Here is a 15,171-nt window from a genome sequence, read left to right as displayed (position 1 = left end):
GAAACTATAACACTACCACTCATTTGTGTAATGCTTAAGAATCACAGAACTTCATAGGTAGAAGAGATCTCTGCTACATGCTTCCTCTGAAGCAAAATTTGGGGGTAACCCTGGATTCTCCAGAATATATCTATGAAGCCAAAGCTCTAGCAAGTCCTCCAATGACACTCGAAAGGTCCAGATGGCACATCTGTTATCCAAGAACCAACGAAGTGAAGTGCAAATAAAGTCAGCACCAGAAGGTTGGATACTACCTATTTAGGTAAGCAAGGGTTATAATCTACATCAGTAAAAGGAACCTTTTTTTTTTTTTTTTTTTAGTGAGGCAATTGGGGTTAAGTGACTTGCCCAGGGTCACACAGCTAGTAAGTGTTAAGTGTCTGAGGCCGGATCTGAACTCAGGTACTCCTGACTTCAGGGCCGGTGCTCTATCCACTGCGCCACCTAGCTGCCCTGGAACCTTTTTTTTTTTTTTAAAGGGAACACACACAGCAAAGAAATCATGAATCTTTTGAAATGTTAGAAAAAAATCTTTACAGTTGAAATTTTCATAGAACTCCTAATCAAAACATATGGAACCCCAGGGTTAATAAGAATATAGTTTGGAAACACTGCTTGACAGAACTTGTTATTTAGCAGCAGGTGTTTTATTTTCTTTTTTTCAGATATTACTGTAGTATACTGTTAAGAGTATTGTACTAAACACTCAGAGACATGGATTCAAGTCCCAGTTTTATCACCAAGTATATGATACTCTGATTAGTAGCTTAAGTTCTCTATCTCAAGTTCCTCACCTGTGAAATGTATATAATAGCAACAACAAACACTTATTAATCACCTACGTGAGCTAGGCACTGGAAGGAATACAAAGTATAGATAAGACATGCTCTCAAGAGACTTACAGTACAGATAATACCAACTACCCTTGCCTAATCTGCAAAGATACTGTCAGTGTGAATGTAAACTGTGTTCTGAAAATGCATAAATATATAAATTCAAAAGACTGGTACACAGATATAATATAAAAACAAAACTAACAGACCTTTTTTTAAAGTAGGAATATGCTATTATACCATGTCAAGTCAAAGTTTCTGTCTGAAATGGTATGATTAAATGAAAATTTTCATATTACACGAAATCACCTTGCTATAATAAGAAATTGCTTCTTTATATTTATCAATGATGTCTTCAGGGCTAAGACAGTTCTTGGCACGTCCTATTTCTGTACTGGTGTCTGCATTTATGCCATTAGTGGTAAGAGCACCTGTAGAAAAGGAAAAGGACCAGCAATGTTACACTTTTCTATTTACCACCATCATTATTATTAAAAGCTGACAGCATGAATATGATTAGCTTTTATCATATCTGACAGAAATTTTTAAATCTTTTTACAAATTTTTCTAGCCAAATCTCCCTAAAATAATGCTTATCATCAGACCAAATGAATTAACAAGAATTCAAAATAAGTTTTTATCCCTATTAATATACATGAAATTGATTAATCTATGTAAGAATTTTACAGCAGCTAACTTAAATGTCCTTACGACAATGACAAAATCACCATGCATAAGCCTATTTTTATAGTTCTCAATAACCAAAGACCACACTACATGCAATCAACAGCTGTAGGCTGAATTTTACAGAAGTTTCCTCATAATTTTGCCAACCTCATATAAACATTTAACAGAAAGTAACAGCAAAATATTTAAGTTTTTCAGTCACATAAAGCAAAAGAAGATCAAAAAAAATTTAGCATGCATGCATATACCACTTAAGTGAGGGAGGAAAGACCACACTAACACATGACAATGAAAAAAAAAAGGCTATTTTGTTCACTGGGGTTTTTTCCCCTTTATGACTCTACCAGGCTGAAGTAGGAAAAGCTCCGCTGCTGGTGAGAGGGTGGAGTGGCACACTACATGAGGGAAGGTTGCTGGATACCATGGCAAGCTCAGTGGAAGAGGAGGCATGACTAACATATCTCCACCATAAAAGAAATCTGTCATGGGTAGGGAAGCCACAAGAGAACATAACAGAACCCGCTACTCATCTCCCTTTTGTACTTTTTTACTCCCAAATGCTTCTTCCAGCTTTGAAACCATTCCTACACATTCTATTTCCCACCTCACCCTTTGGCTATGGTACACTGGTAATCTTTGGCTCAACTCAGCAGGAACTCTGGCTTATTCTAATTATAATCATGTCTTCCTGGATCCTGCCAATGGCCTCAGTGGAAAAAGCTGAAAAATGGAGGTGAAGGGGTATGGTAGTGTGGTAAAATATGAAAGTTTTTAACAGTCGGTTAGGATAACTGAAAGACGCCAGTTTTTCAAGGACCACCCTTTTGGGGAGGAGATGAACAGTCCGCCTGCTGCGCATGTCAGACTGCCTGCCGGGTTTTTTGACTTCCGGGGTGGAGAGAACGAGAGGGGCCTTTTTGCCTGCTTGGCGGGACTGCTGGCGGCGCGGCACAGACGGTCTCCTGCACTCCAAAGGTGGCCTTTTTCGGTTTGGTGAGTTTTTATAAGGAATATAGACTAAGCCTAGATTTAAGACGATTTGTACTGTATTTCTATTTTCCTATCCTTCTAATCAACAACACCTTATATACAATAAAGGCTCTATCTAGAAAACCAGAAGCTTCTTCCATTTACTAGTCTGGGAGATAAATTAAGGGAAGGGTTAAGTAGGGGAGATTTATGATCTAATATCCAATTTTAAATCTCACAGTTTGGCGACCCCGAAGGGACCTTAGGACCCTCCCACCCTCCCTAGTTTGGCCATAAGCCGGCTAATTCGGTGGATTTTCCAAATACCCCCCCCCCACGGACTTTCCCTTTGTCTAATCTCCCTTAAAGACTTTAAGCCTCTAAAAGTCTTGCTTTAAACAGAAAAGCCAGCCCAGTTTAAAGGGCAAGATGCTCGAATATTCTACTATCCCTTTGATTTTTCTCATCGGAATGTATTGGGACAGCATAACATCCCGACTTAGAGGAATAGTTTATTCAATGGTCCTTCATAACATTATTGGTTTTTTCCTCATTCAGGCAGCAAAAAGTTTTTTGTATAATAGTATACGTGAGAATCTTTGGGAAAATACGTTTAATATAAGTAGAAATTTTATGCCTGCAATTGAAATACCTTTTAATACCACATCCATAGTTCATACGACTAAGGATTTTATTTTTTTTTGGTTTGTTTTTGTTATTATCATTGTTATGATATGGGGGAAACTCTCACATATGGAGAGAGACCTCAAAATGGCTGTTTCTACTAGAGATGATCCAAGTTCAGAATCAGATCAGCAGAAACTACTCCCTCTGCAGGAAGCTATAGAACATAGTAAGAAGGGAGTGCCAATTCAAGTCAGAAAATATAGCCCCTTTAGACCAAGTGACTTGAGCGCATGGAAATCAATCATCCCTAGTTTTGAGAAAAATCCAAACACTGTAATTTCACAGTTAAGGACTATATTTAATGCATATCAACCCAGTTGGGCTGATGTTACTTGCCTTTTGGAAACTTTACTGTCCCCAACTGAGATTACAGATATTATCTCAGCAGGAAATGCCCTTGTTGTGAAAGGTAAGGCCGATGTGGAATGGCCTCTAAAGGATCCAGAGTGGAATTATAATGATGATAGGGATTTCCAAAGATTAAAAGATGCTAGAGAAACACTTCTGAAGGGAATGGAATCTTGCTCTAGAAAACCGGAAAACTGGCAGAAATTTTTAAGCCTACCTCAGGAGGCTAATGAAAGACCAAACAGATTTTATGATAGACTTTGTGAGGCCGCTAGACAGTACACCAGACTGGATCCAGTAGATTTAAGAGATTCCTGTATCATTCTCAACACATTTGTTTATAATTCACTGCCAGAAATACGCAGATACTTTCTGAAACAATGTCCAGACTGGAGAAATCTCACAGTAGATAGAATTAAGGAACTTGCAAATTATGTCTTTGACTCACGTGAGGAAGATCCAGATCACCCTAAACAGAGCATTCTGGCACCAGCGATTCCTAGTCAGCCATGTGGACACCGGAGCAAGGACACTAAGGTGTGTTGTTACTGTCGTAAGGAGGGGCATGAATTGAGAGAATGTAGGACTTGGAGAAGAAATTCTAATTCTAATTACAGGCGAAATCAAAATAGAAATAGATCTTTTTGGAGGAATACAGAAAGGCAGTACCAGAATAATGGTAACCAAGACCCCCCTCAGAAGAGGACACAGGAATGATGGTGTCTTGGGGAGGAATGGAACATAGATAATGAAAGCCATATATTCCCAGATCCGGATTTTTTGAATGCACTTGTGCCAGTCCATTCACCTCCCCAGAGTAATGAACCACATGTCACCTTAAAAGTGGGGGAGACTTATTATGATTGTCTGCTAGACACAGGAGCCTCTAAATCAGTATTAGTAAGCAAACCAGATGCTGGGTGTAGACCTGTAGGATTTTTGAATGTAGTGGGAGTCTCAGGAAAGAGCCAGAGAGTGGCAAAATTGAATCCTCGCATATCTATGGGGCCCTTAACAGTAGAACATTCATTTTTACTCATGCCTGATGCCCCTGTAAATTTATTAGGTCGTGATCTCCTTTGCAAGCTTAGAGCAACCATATCTTGTGCTCCAGATGGGGCTGTCTCCTTACAATTGCCAGAGGATACTGTTCATTTATTACCAATTTTACTTACAGAAGCTCAAGGAACAGCAGGGGAGGTATCCAAAATCCCCTCTGACATTCCTGAGTCTTTATGGGCCTCATCCCCTAATGAGGTGGGGCTCCTTAAGTCTGCCATGCCTGTTACCTTTAAAGTTAAGGGGGGACCACCCCCCTCCATTCCACAGTATCCATTGTCTAGGGAAGCAATAGAAGGGATCACCCCTATAATTGAGGCTTTGAAAAGCCAGGGTATTATTATTCCATGTCATCACTCTCCATGCAATACTCCCATTTTGCCAGTTAAAAAACCCAAGCCTGGGCCAGATGGTAAACCTGTTTATCGTTTTGTGCAAGATCTTAGAGCGATTAATAATTATGTTATTCCTAGACATTCCATAGTTCCAAACCCAGCTACGATAATTTCATCGATTCCCTATGAATCTACATGTTTCACAGTGGTAGACCTTTGCTCTGCCTTTTTCTCCATACCAGTACATGAGGACTTCCAATATTTATTTGCTTTTACCTGGAAAAATAGACAGTGGACCTGGACTAGACTCCCACAGGGATTTGTAGACAGTCCCACATTATTTTCCCAAATTTTACAGCAGGATCTGGCCTCTATTACCTTTAAGGGCTCCATACTAGTACAATATGTTGATGACTTACTTTTGGCCTCTCCTAATGCTGAAATTTGTCAGGAAGATAGCCGTCACTTACTGCTGGAGCTGCACAAGAGAAGACACAAGGTTTCCAAGACAAAGGTACAATGGTGTTTGCCCCAGGTAGAATATTTAGGATTTATTTTGGCTGCTGGAACTCGCTCTGTCTCTTCTAAGCGAGTCCAGACCATTCAACAACTCTCTGCCCCCACTACTAAGAGGCAGTTGAGAGCCATTCTGGGAGCACCTGGGTACTGTAGACAATGGATACCCTCTTTTGGTGAAATTACTAAACCCCTCATAGCTCTTACAAAAAGTTCTGTTCCAGACATTTTACAGTTGGATCCCCAGCATCTCTCAGCCATAAAAGAATTAAAACGGGCCTTGTTATCAGCACCTGCCCTAGGACTGCCAGATTATAGTAAGCCTTTCACTCTCTTTGTGCATGAACAAAGGGGGGTGGTTTCTGGAGTCCTGACTCAGTCACTGGGGCCTAACCAGCATCCTATAGCCTACTATTCAATTCAGCTGGACCCTGTAGCGGCTGGAGCGCCACCTTGCCTTAGAGCAGTGGCGGCCACAGCGCTTTTGGTAGAAAAAGCCTCTGATTTGGTCCTAGGTAACCCTCTAACTGTGCAATGCCCTCACGAAGTGGAGGCTCTCTTACTACGTCACAGGACACAAGCCTTTTCAGATCAAAGGCTGGCTAAGTATGAAATAACCCTGTTAGGTAATGAGAATATCACTTTAAAACGCTGCACAGCTCTTAATCCAGCAACACTACTCCCTAACTTACCATTCTCGGGGGAACCGTTGCATGACTGTGCTTCTTTAGTTGATATGGCTGAAAAACCCCGTGACGATCTTTTTGATACACCTTTAGAAAATCCTGATCTTGTCCTCTATACAGATGGTTCCTCATTTATGAGAGAGGGAACCCGTTTTACTGGAGCTGCTGTAGTTTCTGATTATGACACCCTCTGGGCAGCTTCTCTGCCTTCCCATTTTAGTGCACAGGCTGCTGAACTTGTGGCTCTTACACAGGCCTGTAATATAGCTAAAGATAAGAGTGCCACCATTTTTACTGACTCGAAATATGGCTTTGGCATATGCCACTTTATTGGTATGATTTGGCATCAACGAGGCTTTCTAACATCCTCGGGCAAGGCTATTGCCAATGGGGACCTTATCAAGGACCTCTTAGATGCCCTAAAACTGCCTTCTTCCCTAGCCGTTGTACATTGCCCTGCCCACACAGGGAATAGTGATCCTGTTTCAAAGGGAAATGCACGAGCCGATTCTGCAGCCAAGCTTGCTGCATTAGAAGCTCCTGAACATGTATTTAACCTTTCACCTTCTGAGGATATTCCTTCCAACCTAACCTATGACGATTCTGAAGTAGAAAAGTGGAAAAAGAAATTTAAGGCGAAACAGATCAATGGCATCTGGGTGTCTCCGGAAGGTAAGCCATTTCTTCCCCGGAAATTCTACCACCAGGTATGCCTCTCTGTTCACAGAAAAGGCCATTTTGGTACACAAGGCATTGTAGACTCTATTAAGAGAACCTGGATAGCACCAGGTGTGACTAATACAGCATCTCGAATCTGCTCGGGCTGCTCCACATGTCAGTCTTATAATCAGTATGCTTTTAAGGCCAAAGCTTATGGAGGGCGTCCTCTAGCATATACACCTTTTGAGCACTTACAAATTGATTATATTACTATGCCAAAAGCAGGACATTATAAATTTTGCCTTGTTATAGTTGATCAGCTCACTCGGTGGGTGGAGGCCTTTCCCAGCCCCCGAGCCACAGCTGCCTTTGTTGCCAAAATTCTTCTTAAAGAGATAGTACCTCGTTTTGGCCCACCAGCCCTCATCGATTCTGACAAAGGCACACATTTCACTGATTCCATTTTATCCCAAATCTACTCTTTCTTGGGAGTGACTCCAAAATTCCACACGCCCTACCATCCACAAAGTTCAGGCCAAGTCGAACGTATGAATAAAGAGCTTAAGAGTATGATTGGCAAATTATGTACTGAAACCCATTTGAAATGGCCTGATGTTCTACCATTGGCATTATTCTATCTACGCAGTAGACCAAGAGGAGAACTTCATATATCTCCTTATGAAATGCTTTTTGGTCACCCTCCTATCCAAGCTAAAACTTTTTCCCCAGTTTATACATCACTGGTGGGAGGTGATACTTCTGTTGCTTCCTATATACAGGAATTACAAACCAGGCTACGTGAACTCCATGAGGCAGGAGCTGTGGTCCAGGCAGGACCATTAGACTTTTCATTGCATAACTTCAACCCAGGAGATAAAATATATGTAAAGAATTTTCAGAGAACCAGTGGAACTCAACCTGCCTGGGAAGGACCTTTTCAGGTATTATTGACAACTCCTACTGCCATTAAAATTTGTGAAAAAGACTCATGGATTCATTGCTCTCATATAAAGCCTGCACCATTCATAGGTGAAGAGATTTCAGATAGACCTGAGGTAGACGCTAAAGAGGTAAAAACCCTAACGATAGCAACTGTTAAAGAGCAAAGAAAGTTCAGAGGAAACAGGCAGTTCCCATTTAAGAATCCCACTGATCAGTTAAATGCTTTGGGACTCAGTCTTCGTAAAGTATCAGGAGACGGAAATTGCCTTTTTAGGGCTTTAGCAGACCAGCTAGAAGGTCACTGTAGAAATCATCTCAGACACAGACAAGAAGCTGCTTCTTATATGATTAACCATAGACAAGAGTTTGAGTCTTTTATAGTAAATGACTCCCCTTTTGAAGAATATGTTGATGAATTAAAGAAATTTGGAAAGTGGGGAGGAAATGATACAATTGTAGCATTTGCTAAGCAGCATCAGCTGAATGTTGTGGTTCATCAATTAAATCAGCCTTTATTGAAAATCAGTGGCACAGACAAAACTGATGCTACAGAACTCCACATTTTCTACCATAAAGAACATTATGACAGCATTAGAAAGATCAATGACAATTCAGAAACCCCTGCCACTTTGGCATGCAGAGAATTGGGGAACCAGTTAAAACAATGTGGCATACCCCAAACTCTAGCAGCTTAAATACCTTAAAATTTAACAAGCATTTCCTTCCACAGGCAAAAGCACTGAAGCACATGGCCTAGTTTTCTGGCCCACCTCAATTTCTCCCACCCTTTTCCCTACCCTATACCTATTTTTTTTTTTTAATCCTTTTTGCTTTTTGTTTTGTTTTGACTTTTGAAAGGCACTGAAAAGACCTGGAATTCACCACACCTTTAAATTCTTTAAGAGCACAAAAGGGTGTTTAGCGAATCTTTTGCCTTTTATTTTTGGTTTTTGGTTTTGCTTTGTTGTTTTTTTTTTTACTTTTGTTTCTTTTGCTTTTCTTTAAAAACCCGATTTTGTAAACTAAGTGACTTTTCAAAGGCATTTTAAGTATATGCTATTGAATATTGAATCTTGCTTATTGAAGTCTTACTTCTTTTTGATGAATTAATCACCACTTTAAGTATCTGCTACTGTTATACTAGAGAATTCATGTATAAGATGATGTGGTCTACTTGCTAAAAGAAGATTATGTAACAATGTCTAATATAATCAGCTATTTACATTCGTTTATTATTTATATGTCATTATACTCTGGGTATGGTTTGGAATTATTGTATATATCACTAATATATTCTCAGTTATGCAGCATAGCACACATTTTTACCATCATATTGTCTTTGGTGAAATTAATGAGATTTCAGAAATATGGAAACTTATCATTTCAGAGACTAACTTGCTGTGAACTCCGATGCAGGCCCTGGAGAGAATATATGTGCAACAAAAGGAGAGACAGGTATACATAAGTCCATGGTTTGCTTATGATGGTGACTATGTAGAGCACAATTACTAGGCACAGTCCAGTATTCATCCTCTCTCCCTCCTAATTTAACCTAATTTAACTGAACTTACTTATCTTTTTATCTCACTCAGTTGAATTCACCTGTGGCCTAGCACAATCACTGGCTGTCTCGGAACCATGAGATATGGTATGATAACCTTTCCATAACATTTTCAGGTGTCATGAACACATACTAAATTTGACTTTGATCCAGACACATGGTGGTAAAAAGTGTTACTGATTGCAAAATGCTATGCTAAGGTTTAGTAAAAAAAAAAAAAAATACAGCAATTCAAACAGTTAAAGAAGAAATCCAGCTTTCCAGACCAGAGTCCAGAGTCCAGAATCCAGACCAGAGTCCAGAATCCAGTTTTCCAGACCAGAGTCCAGTTTCCTCCTGATGACATCTTACCACTTCAAGAAGACAAGAGAACTCAGAGACTTTATATGAACTGTTTTGCTTTATTAGCTTTTACTATCTCCTTTCTGTTATATACAATCTGTAACATGTACTCTCTGCAGAGGCTCTCCCTTTGCAAGACAAATGTCAAAGCGTCGGTTCATGAGGAAAGAAAAAAAATCGCCCCTCTGGACAAAACTTTCCTCTCTTCCTTTTCTGTATTGTTGTTCGCATATTATTAGTCAGCAAAAGTTATTATATTCTTTTTACTGTTCCATCAAGGAAACATTCCATTTCTTGAGGAAGCAAAGGGGGGAAATGTGGTAAAATATGAAAGTTTTTAACAGTCGGTTAGGATAACTGAAAGACGCCAGTTTTTCAAGGACCACCCTTTTGGGGAGGAGATGAACAGTCCGCCTGCTGCGCATGTCAGACTGCCTGCTGGGTTTTTTGACTTCCGGGGTGGAGAGAACGAGAGGGGCCTTTTTGCCTGCTTGGCGGGACTGCTGGCGGCGCGGCACAGACGGTCTCCTGCACTCCAAAGGTGGCCTTTTTCGGTTTGGTGAGTTTTTATAAGGAATATAGACTAAGCCTAGATTTAAGACGATTTGTACTGTATTTCTATTTTCCTATCCTTCTAATCAACAACACCTTATATACAATAAAGGCTCTATCTAGAAAACCAGAAGCTTCTTCCATTTACTAGTCTGGGAGATAAATTAAGGGAAGGGTTAAGTAGGGGAGATTTATGATCTAATATCCAATTTTAAATCTCACAGTAGGGTAGGGTGACATAGGGAAGGAAAAGGTAAGAGGTTTCTTTCTTTTTAAAAAATTTGACAGACACACCAAAAGCATGCTCTTCTGGTACTTAAATTTTAAAAAGCTACTTGCAGGGCCATTAGCTAATCTTTTGAAGTAGTATTTCTCTATAGTCCTGGGAACTCTGGTGATCCACAAGAGATGGTCTTATTTTACATTATTCATATTGCTCACATGACAAACATAGAACTTTTCTTTCTAGCACAAATTAACAATATTGAATAAAATATAGGCATCATCCTATTGATGTCTCCAAGCAACTCAATTCCTCCTATCAGCTGGTATGATAGGAACACCAGCAGCAGCCTAAGGCAAACACAAGGGTGGTAAGCTCAATGAGGAATACTTTAATATTACTTTTTATAAATGCCTATATTTTTACTGCAAAAAAAAAAATCCTAGTCTCCATAGCACCTGGGCATTTATTTTGCTTTGTCAACTCAACAGTGGACAGTAACAGTTGTGGGTGAAATTTTCAAACTCCATAGAATGTGCAATTGCTCTGTCTTGGAATTCTAGGTAATGGGTGAGAAATGTTTATCGCAGTGTTATTGAAGGTTTTTCTTCAGGAGCACGAGATGATAGAGGTACTCCATGGGGTCTTAGGCTAAGTACAAATGGTGCATAAGCCAAAAGAAGTTAAATAACTATGTTCTAGAGAATTCTACAAAGACAAAAGTTCCTTAAGACCATCAAAGAATAAACTGCAGTGCCTCTTTTTAAAATAAATAAAGGGAGCCACTGGTAAGTAGAAATCAGTCAATGGTCATTTTAACTTCAATATCTGGGCAGATATTACAAAAAAGCCCTGCAAAAATTATCAAGAACAGTACAATCTGTAGAAGGATAATAATCAAAATAGCTTTAAAAAGAGAATCATGTCAGACCAATTTAATTTCACTCAGTAATAAAGTCATAGGCCATGTAGACAAGTATAAGCAATAAAGGAAATCTGTCTCAACTTTTATGGCTTCCAATACCATTCAATAACACACTCAGGGGTAAGATACCTATTTAATCCTGAGTGCTGATTTTCAGGGCTAAACCATAGGTTTAGCCAGGCCAAAGCATAAGTTAAGGGAAAGGAAAAAGAAAAGGATCAGGTAGGAGAACACCAAGTTCAGAGAGAAAACAAAGCAGTTGAGAGAAAATGAAGCAGTGACTAAAAGAGGCAAAAGAAAGAGAAGAACAGAGAAAAGAAAAAGAACCATATAAATGCTGTGCCTATCTCTGGTCTGGTGAGTGGAGAAATGGGGCCATCCATAAGAATCATTTATCCATATGGACTGCAGTTGAGTCAGCTGATTGAAGTGCTAAGACTATGCTCATTAAGTGTACTGATAATACTAGGAAGAATACCCTGAAATACAGGAACAAAGCAAAAAGGACATTAGCTCTAAAAGAGACCTTCAAGATCATGTAGCCTAGTGGTAAAAAACAAATAGAAACAAGTGTCACTAATCCCTACATAAGGACCCCTGCTGCCGTATACTGACTTATAAAACCACATATTAACATTATCTATGTTCTATTGTATTTTTTTGGCTTTCTTAAATATTTCCAAATTACACTTCAATAGGGTTTGGGCCTTACTTTGCCTCAAGGCAGCCGGCTAGCATGAAGTTTGGTATCTCTGATCTAGTCCACCTCCATTTATTTTACAGTTGAGGAAACAAGGCCTGTGTAATCCAAGACTGGTCTTTGTTCAAAGTTCTTGTTCTCGAAGAGGACCAATGACATCAGCAGAGTGAAGTCTTGACTTGCAAGTGAAGAGGATTTAAGTGAGGCATAGCTGTGCAGAATCATCAGCCTCATTCTCTCCTCCAGAGTCACTAGAGTCCAGTAGCAGGACATAGGTCAGGGCCAATGACGATGGACCCAGCTGCAATGGGAGACCTTCTCAGTTTATTTGAGGCAATGGCCCCTAGCGGCAGACTTTGGTCTCCTAACTTCTGATCTAGTTCACTAAGTATCCTCTACCTGGCCTATTACAGAAAGATATAGCTTACCAAACCTCAATACGACAGCTAAGGGGTAGAAAAGTAATTCTGGTCTAACATTTCTCAACATTTGCTAAATATGCTCTGTCTTGGTGTCCATAGGTTTTTGGGTTTTTTTATTTTTGTTTTAAGATTCAAACATACTAGAGTCCAGAGGAGTAGCACAACAATTATGAGAGCAAGAGAAAAATTAGTCCTAGAGAAAAGATTAAATGAATTGTAGTTGTTTAGGCTAGAAAAGAAAATGGGAGGGAATGAAAAATATTGTACCAGATAAGTCTTGCAAGCAAAACACAAAGACACACAAAGGTTTTTGAAGGTTTTTATCAGGAATAAATACCAAGCAGAAGCAGCCAAGCATAGTAGACAGAAAATTGGACTAGAAGCCAGGAACACTTGAGTTCAAGTCCCATCTCTGACACATACTGGCCGTGAGACCCTGGGCAAAATCACCAAACCTCTCAGTGAGCCAGGCTTCTCTCTAAGACTGTAAATTGCAGGGAACGTACTGGCTTAAACTGGTGGAATAGATTTCCTCATCAAGATTGTTCTATCTAGGGGCAGCTAGGTGGCGCAGTGGATAAAGCACAGGCCCTGGATTCAGAAGGACCTGAGTTCAAATTCGACCTTAGACACTTGACACTAGCTGTGTGACCCTGGGCAAGTCACTTGACTCTCATTGCCCCGCAAAAAAAAAAAAAAAAAAAAAGATTGTTCTATCTATGCCAATGAAATCACACAGGATCTAATCCCTAATCCTAAATATTAGGCCCTGGGGCAATGCTCAATAAAAAGGCATAAAACTAGTGCAATACAATGTTTTTTAAAATGCATAAACGGAAGAAAAAGGGGGAGATAAACAGGAATATAAGCATATCCCACATCTTCATTATGACTTTAGTTGCTCTGAATGGTGGCTCTTTATCCTTCTCACACTCACTTTTCCCCTCCACTCTTAGAATTAAAGAGCTATAAATCAAAAGAGGCCTCAGTAAACATACAAACTCCTAAGGCAGTACATTCTTTTCTTCAATAAGTTCTAATTAGGACATTCTTCCTTAAAGCTAAAATCAGCTTTCCTGTTGCCTTTACCTATTGGTCATATGCTAATCCAAACAACCAATCAATAAGCATTTATTAAATCCCCATTATGTGCTAGCTAGGCACTAGCGATAAAAAGACAAAGATGTGACAGAGCTGCCCTCAAGGAGCCTACTCTATCACGACACAGCATATACATATATAGTTATATCTAAAATAGGCACAAAGTGATTGTGGGGAAAGGCACTAGCAGCTGAGGAGATGAGAAAAGACTTCATTCATTCTCTGGGGTCAAGAAGAACAACTAATTCCTCTTCCACATTATAACTCTTCAAATATTTTAAGAGAGAGAACAAGTCCCCCTGCTATCAGCCTTCTCACCAAGATAAACCCAATACTTTCAACTGATCCACAAACAGCTTCTGGTCCTTTTACAATCTTAGTTACCCTCTTGTCATAATCTTCAGCTTTTCCCTGCCTTTTTTTATTAATTATGGTAACCAAAATTGAAAACTTTATTCCATATGTGGTCTGCTCAAATGAAACTATCACCTCTCTTTTCTATGTATCATACTGCTACAAATGCAACCTAAGATTGTATGAATAGAAAACCATTGGCTTCTATGCAACAGTACTAATTTATATTGAATAATCAGTCCCCAAAAACTCTTTCTATATGAACAGCCATCTATGCACCTCTCCCCAATGCTTCAATGTGCAACTTATTTTTTACCTGAAGTGCATAATTGTATATTCACCTCTACTTATCTACCTGTTAAAATCATTCTATCATTCCAGTCTGTTCAAATCTTTTTTAGATCCCAATCTGTCATCCAATATCTTAACTGTATCAACTAGTTTCTTGCAAACAACAAACTTGATAAATATGCTATCTCGGTTTCCATCCAACACCTAGCAATCACTTAATAATTGTTTGTTGAATGAATGAATGAGAATGTTAAGTAGAACAATGAGAGATCCATGGGTTCCCAGGGACCTTCCAGAGTGACTCGATCCATAAACAACTACTCTTTTGGTCTGGTTATCTAACTGGTTCTCAATCTACCTAACTGTATTATTATACAGTCCACAATAATGTTATGGGAGATTTTATCAAAAGCCTTGCTGGAGGGGCAGCTAGATGGCGCAGTGGATAGAGCACAGGCCCTGGATTCAGGAGTACCTGAGTTCAAATCCGGCCTCAGACACTTAACACTTACTAGCTGTGTGACCCTGGGCAAGTCACTTAACCCCAATTGCCCCTCAAAAAAAAAAAAAAAAGCCTTGCTGGAATCCAGGTACATTATGTCCATGCTATTCCTCTAATCTACCAACAGAATAATAATCCCTTTCTTGCTAACTCTCCCCCAATTTCTTATTCTCCCTCTCCCATTACATTTTCTTTCTAATAATGTTTCCATGGTCCACAATCTAACACTGATTCATTAAATTGTAAGCTCCTTGAAGGCAGGGACTATCTTTTACTTCTTTTTTTATATTTTGAATCCTTAGTACAGTGCCTGGAATATAGGAGGTATGTAATAAATGCTTACTGATTAACATCATGTTTTTACAGAACCCACAAATTACTTTGGAGGGACCTATCTATATAAGAAAGAGGTAGTGAGATAATTGTCAGAGAAATACTAATTTTTTTAAAAACAAGCACTTAAATATGTCTAAACT

General features: G+C 39.4%; 1 protein-coding gene across 1 annotated transcript in view; it reads right to left on the bottom strand.

Annotated features, from left to right (window-relative positions):
• The window catches only part of TRAPPC9 (trafficking protein particle complex subunit 9), a 994,996-nt gene that overhangs the window by 923,858 nt on the left and 55,967 nt on the right, over positions 1–15,171 (bottom strand). Inside the window, 1 exon segment of the mRNA XM_043975265.1 lies at positions 1,143–1,264. Within this exon segment, the coding sequence (XP_043831200.1) occupies positions 1,143–1,264 (122 nt within the window).

Source organism: Dromiciops gliroides, chromosome 1 (assembly GCF_019393635.1).
Source record: "Dromiciops gliroides isolate mDroGli1 chromosome 1, mDroGli1.pri, whole genome shotgun sequence".
NCBI classification, from domain to species: domain Eukaryota; kingdom Metazoa; phylum Chordata; class Mammalia; order Microbiotheria; family Microbiotheriidae; genus Dromiciops; species Dromiciops gliroides.
This window is presented reverse-complemented; position numbering and strand designations above follow the sequence as displayed.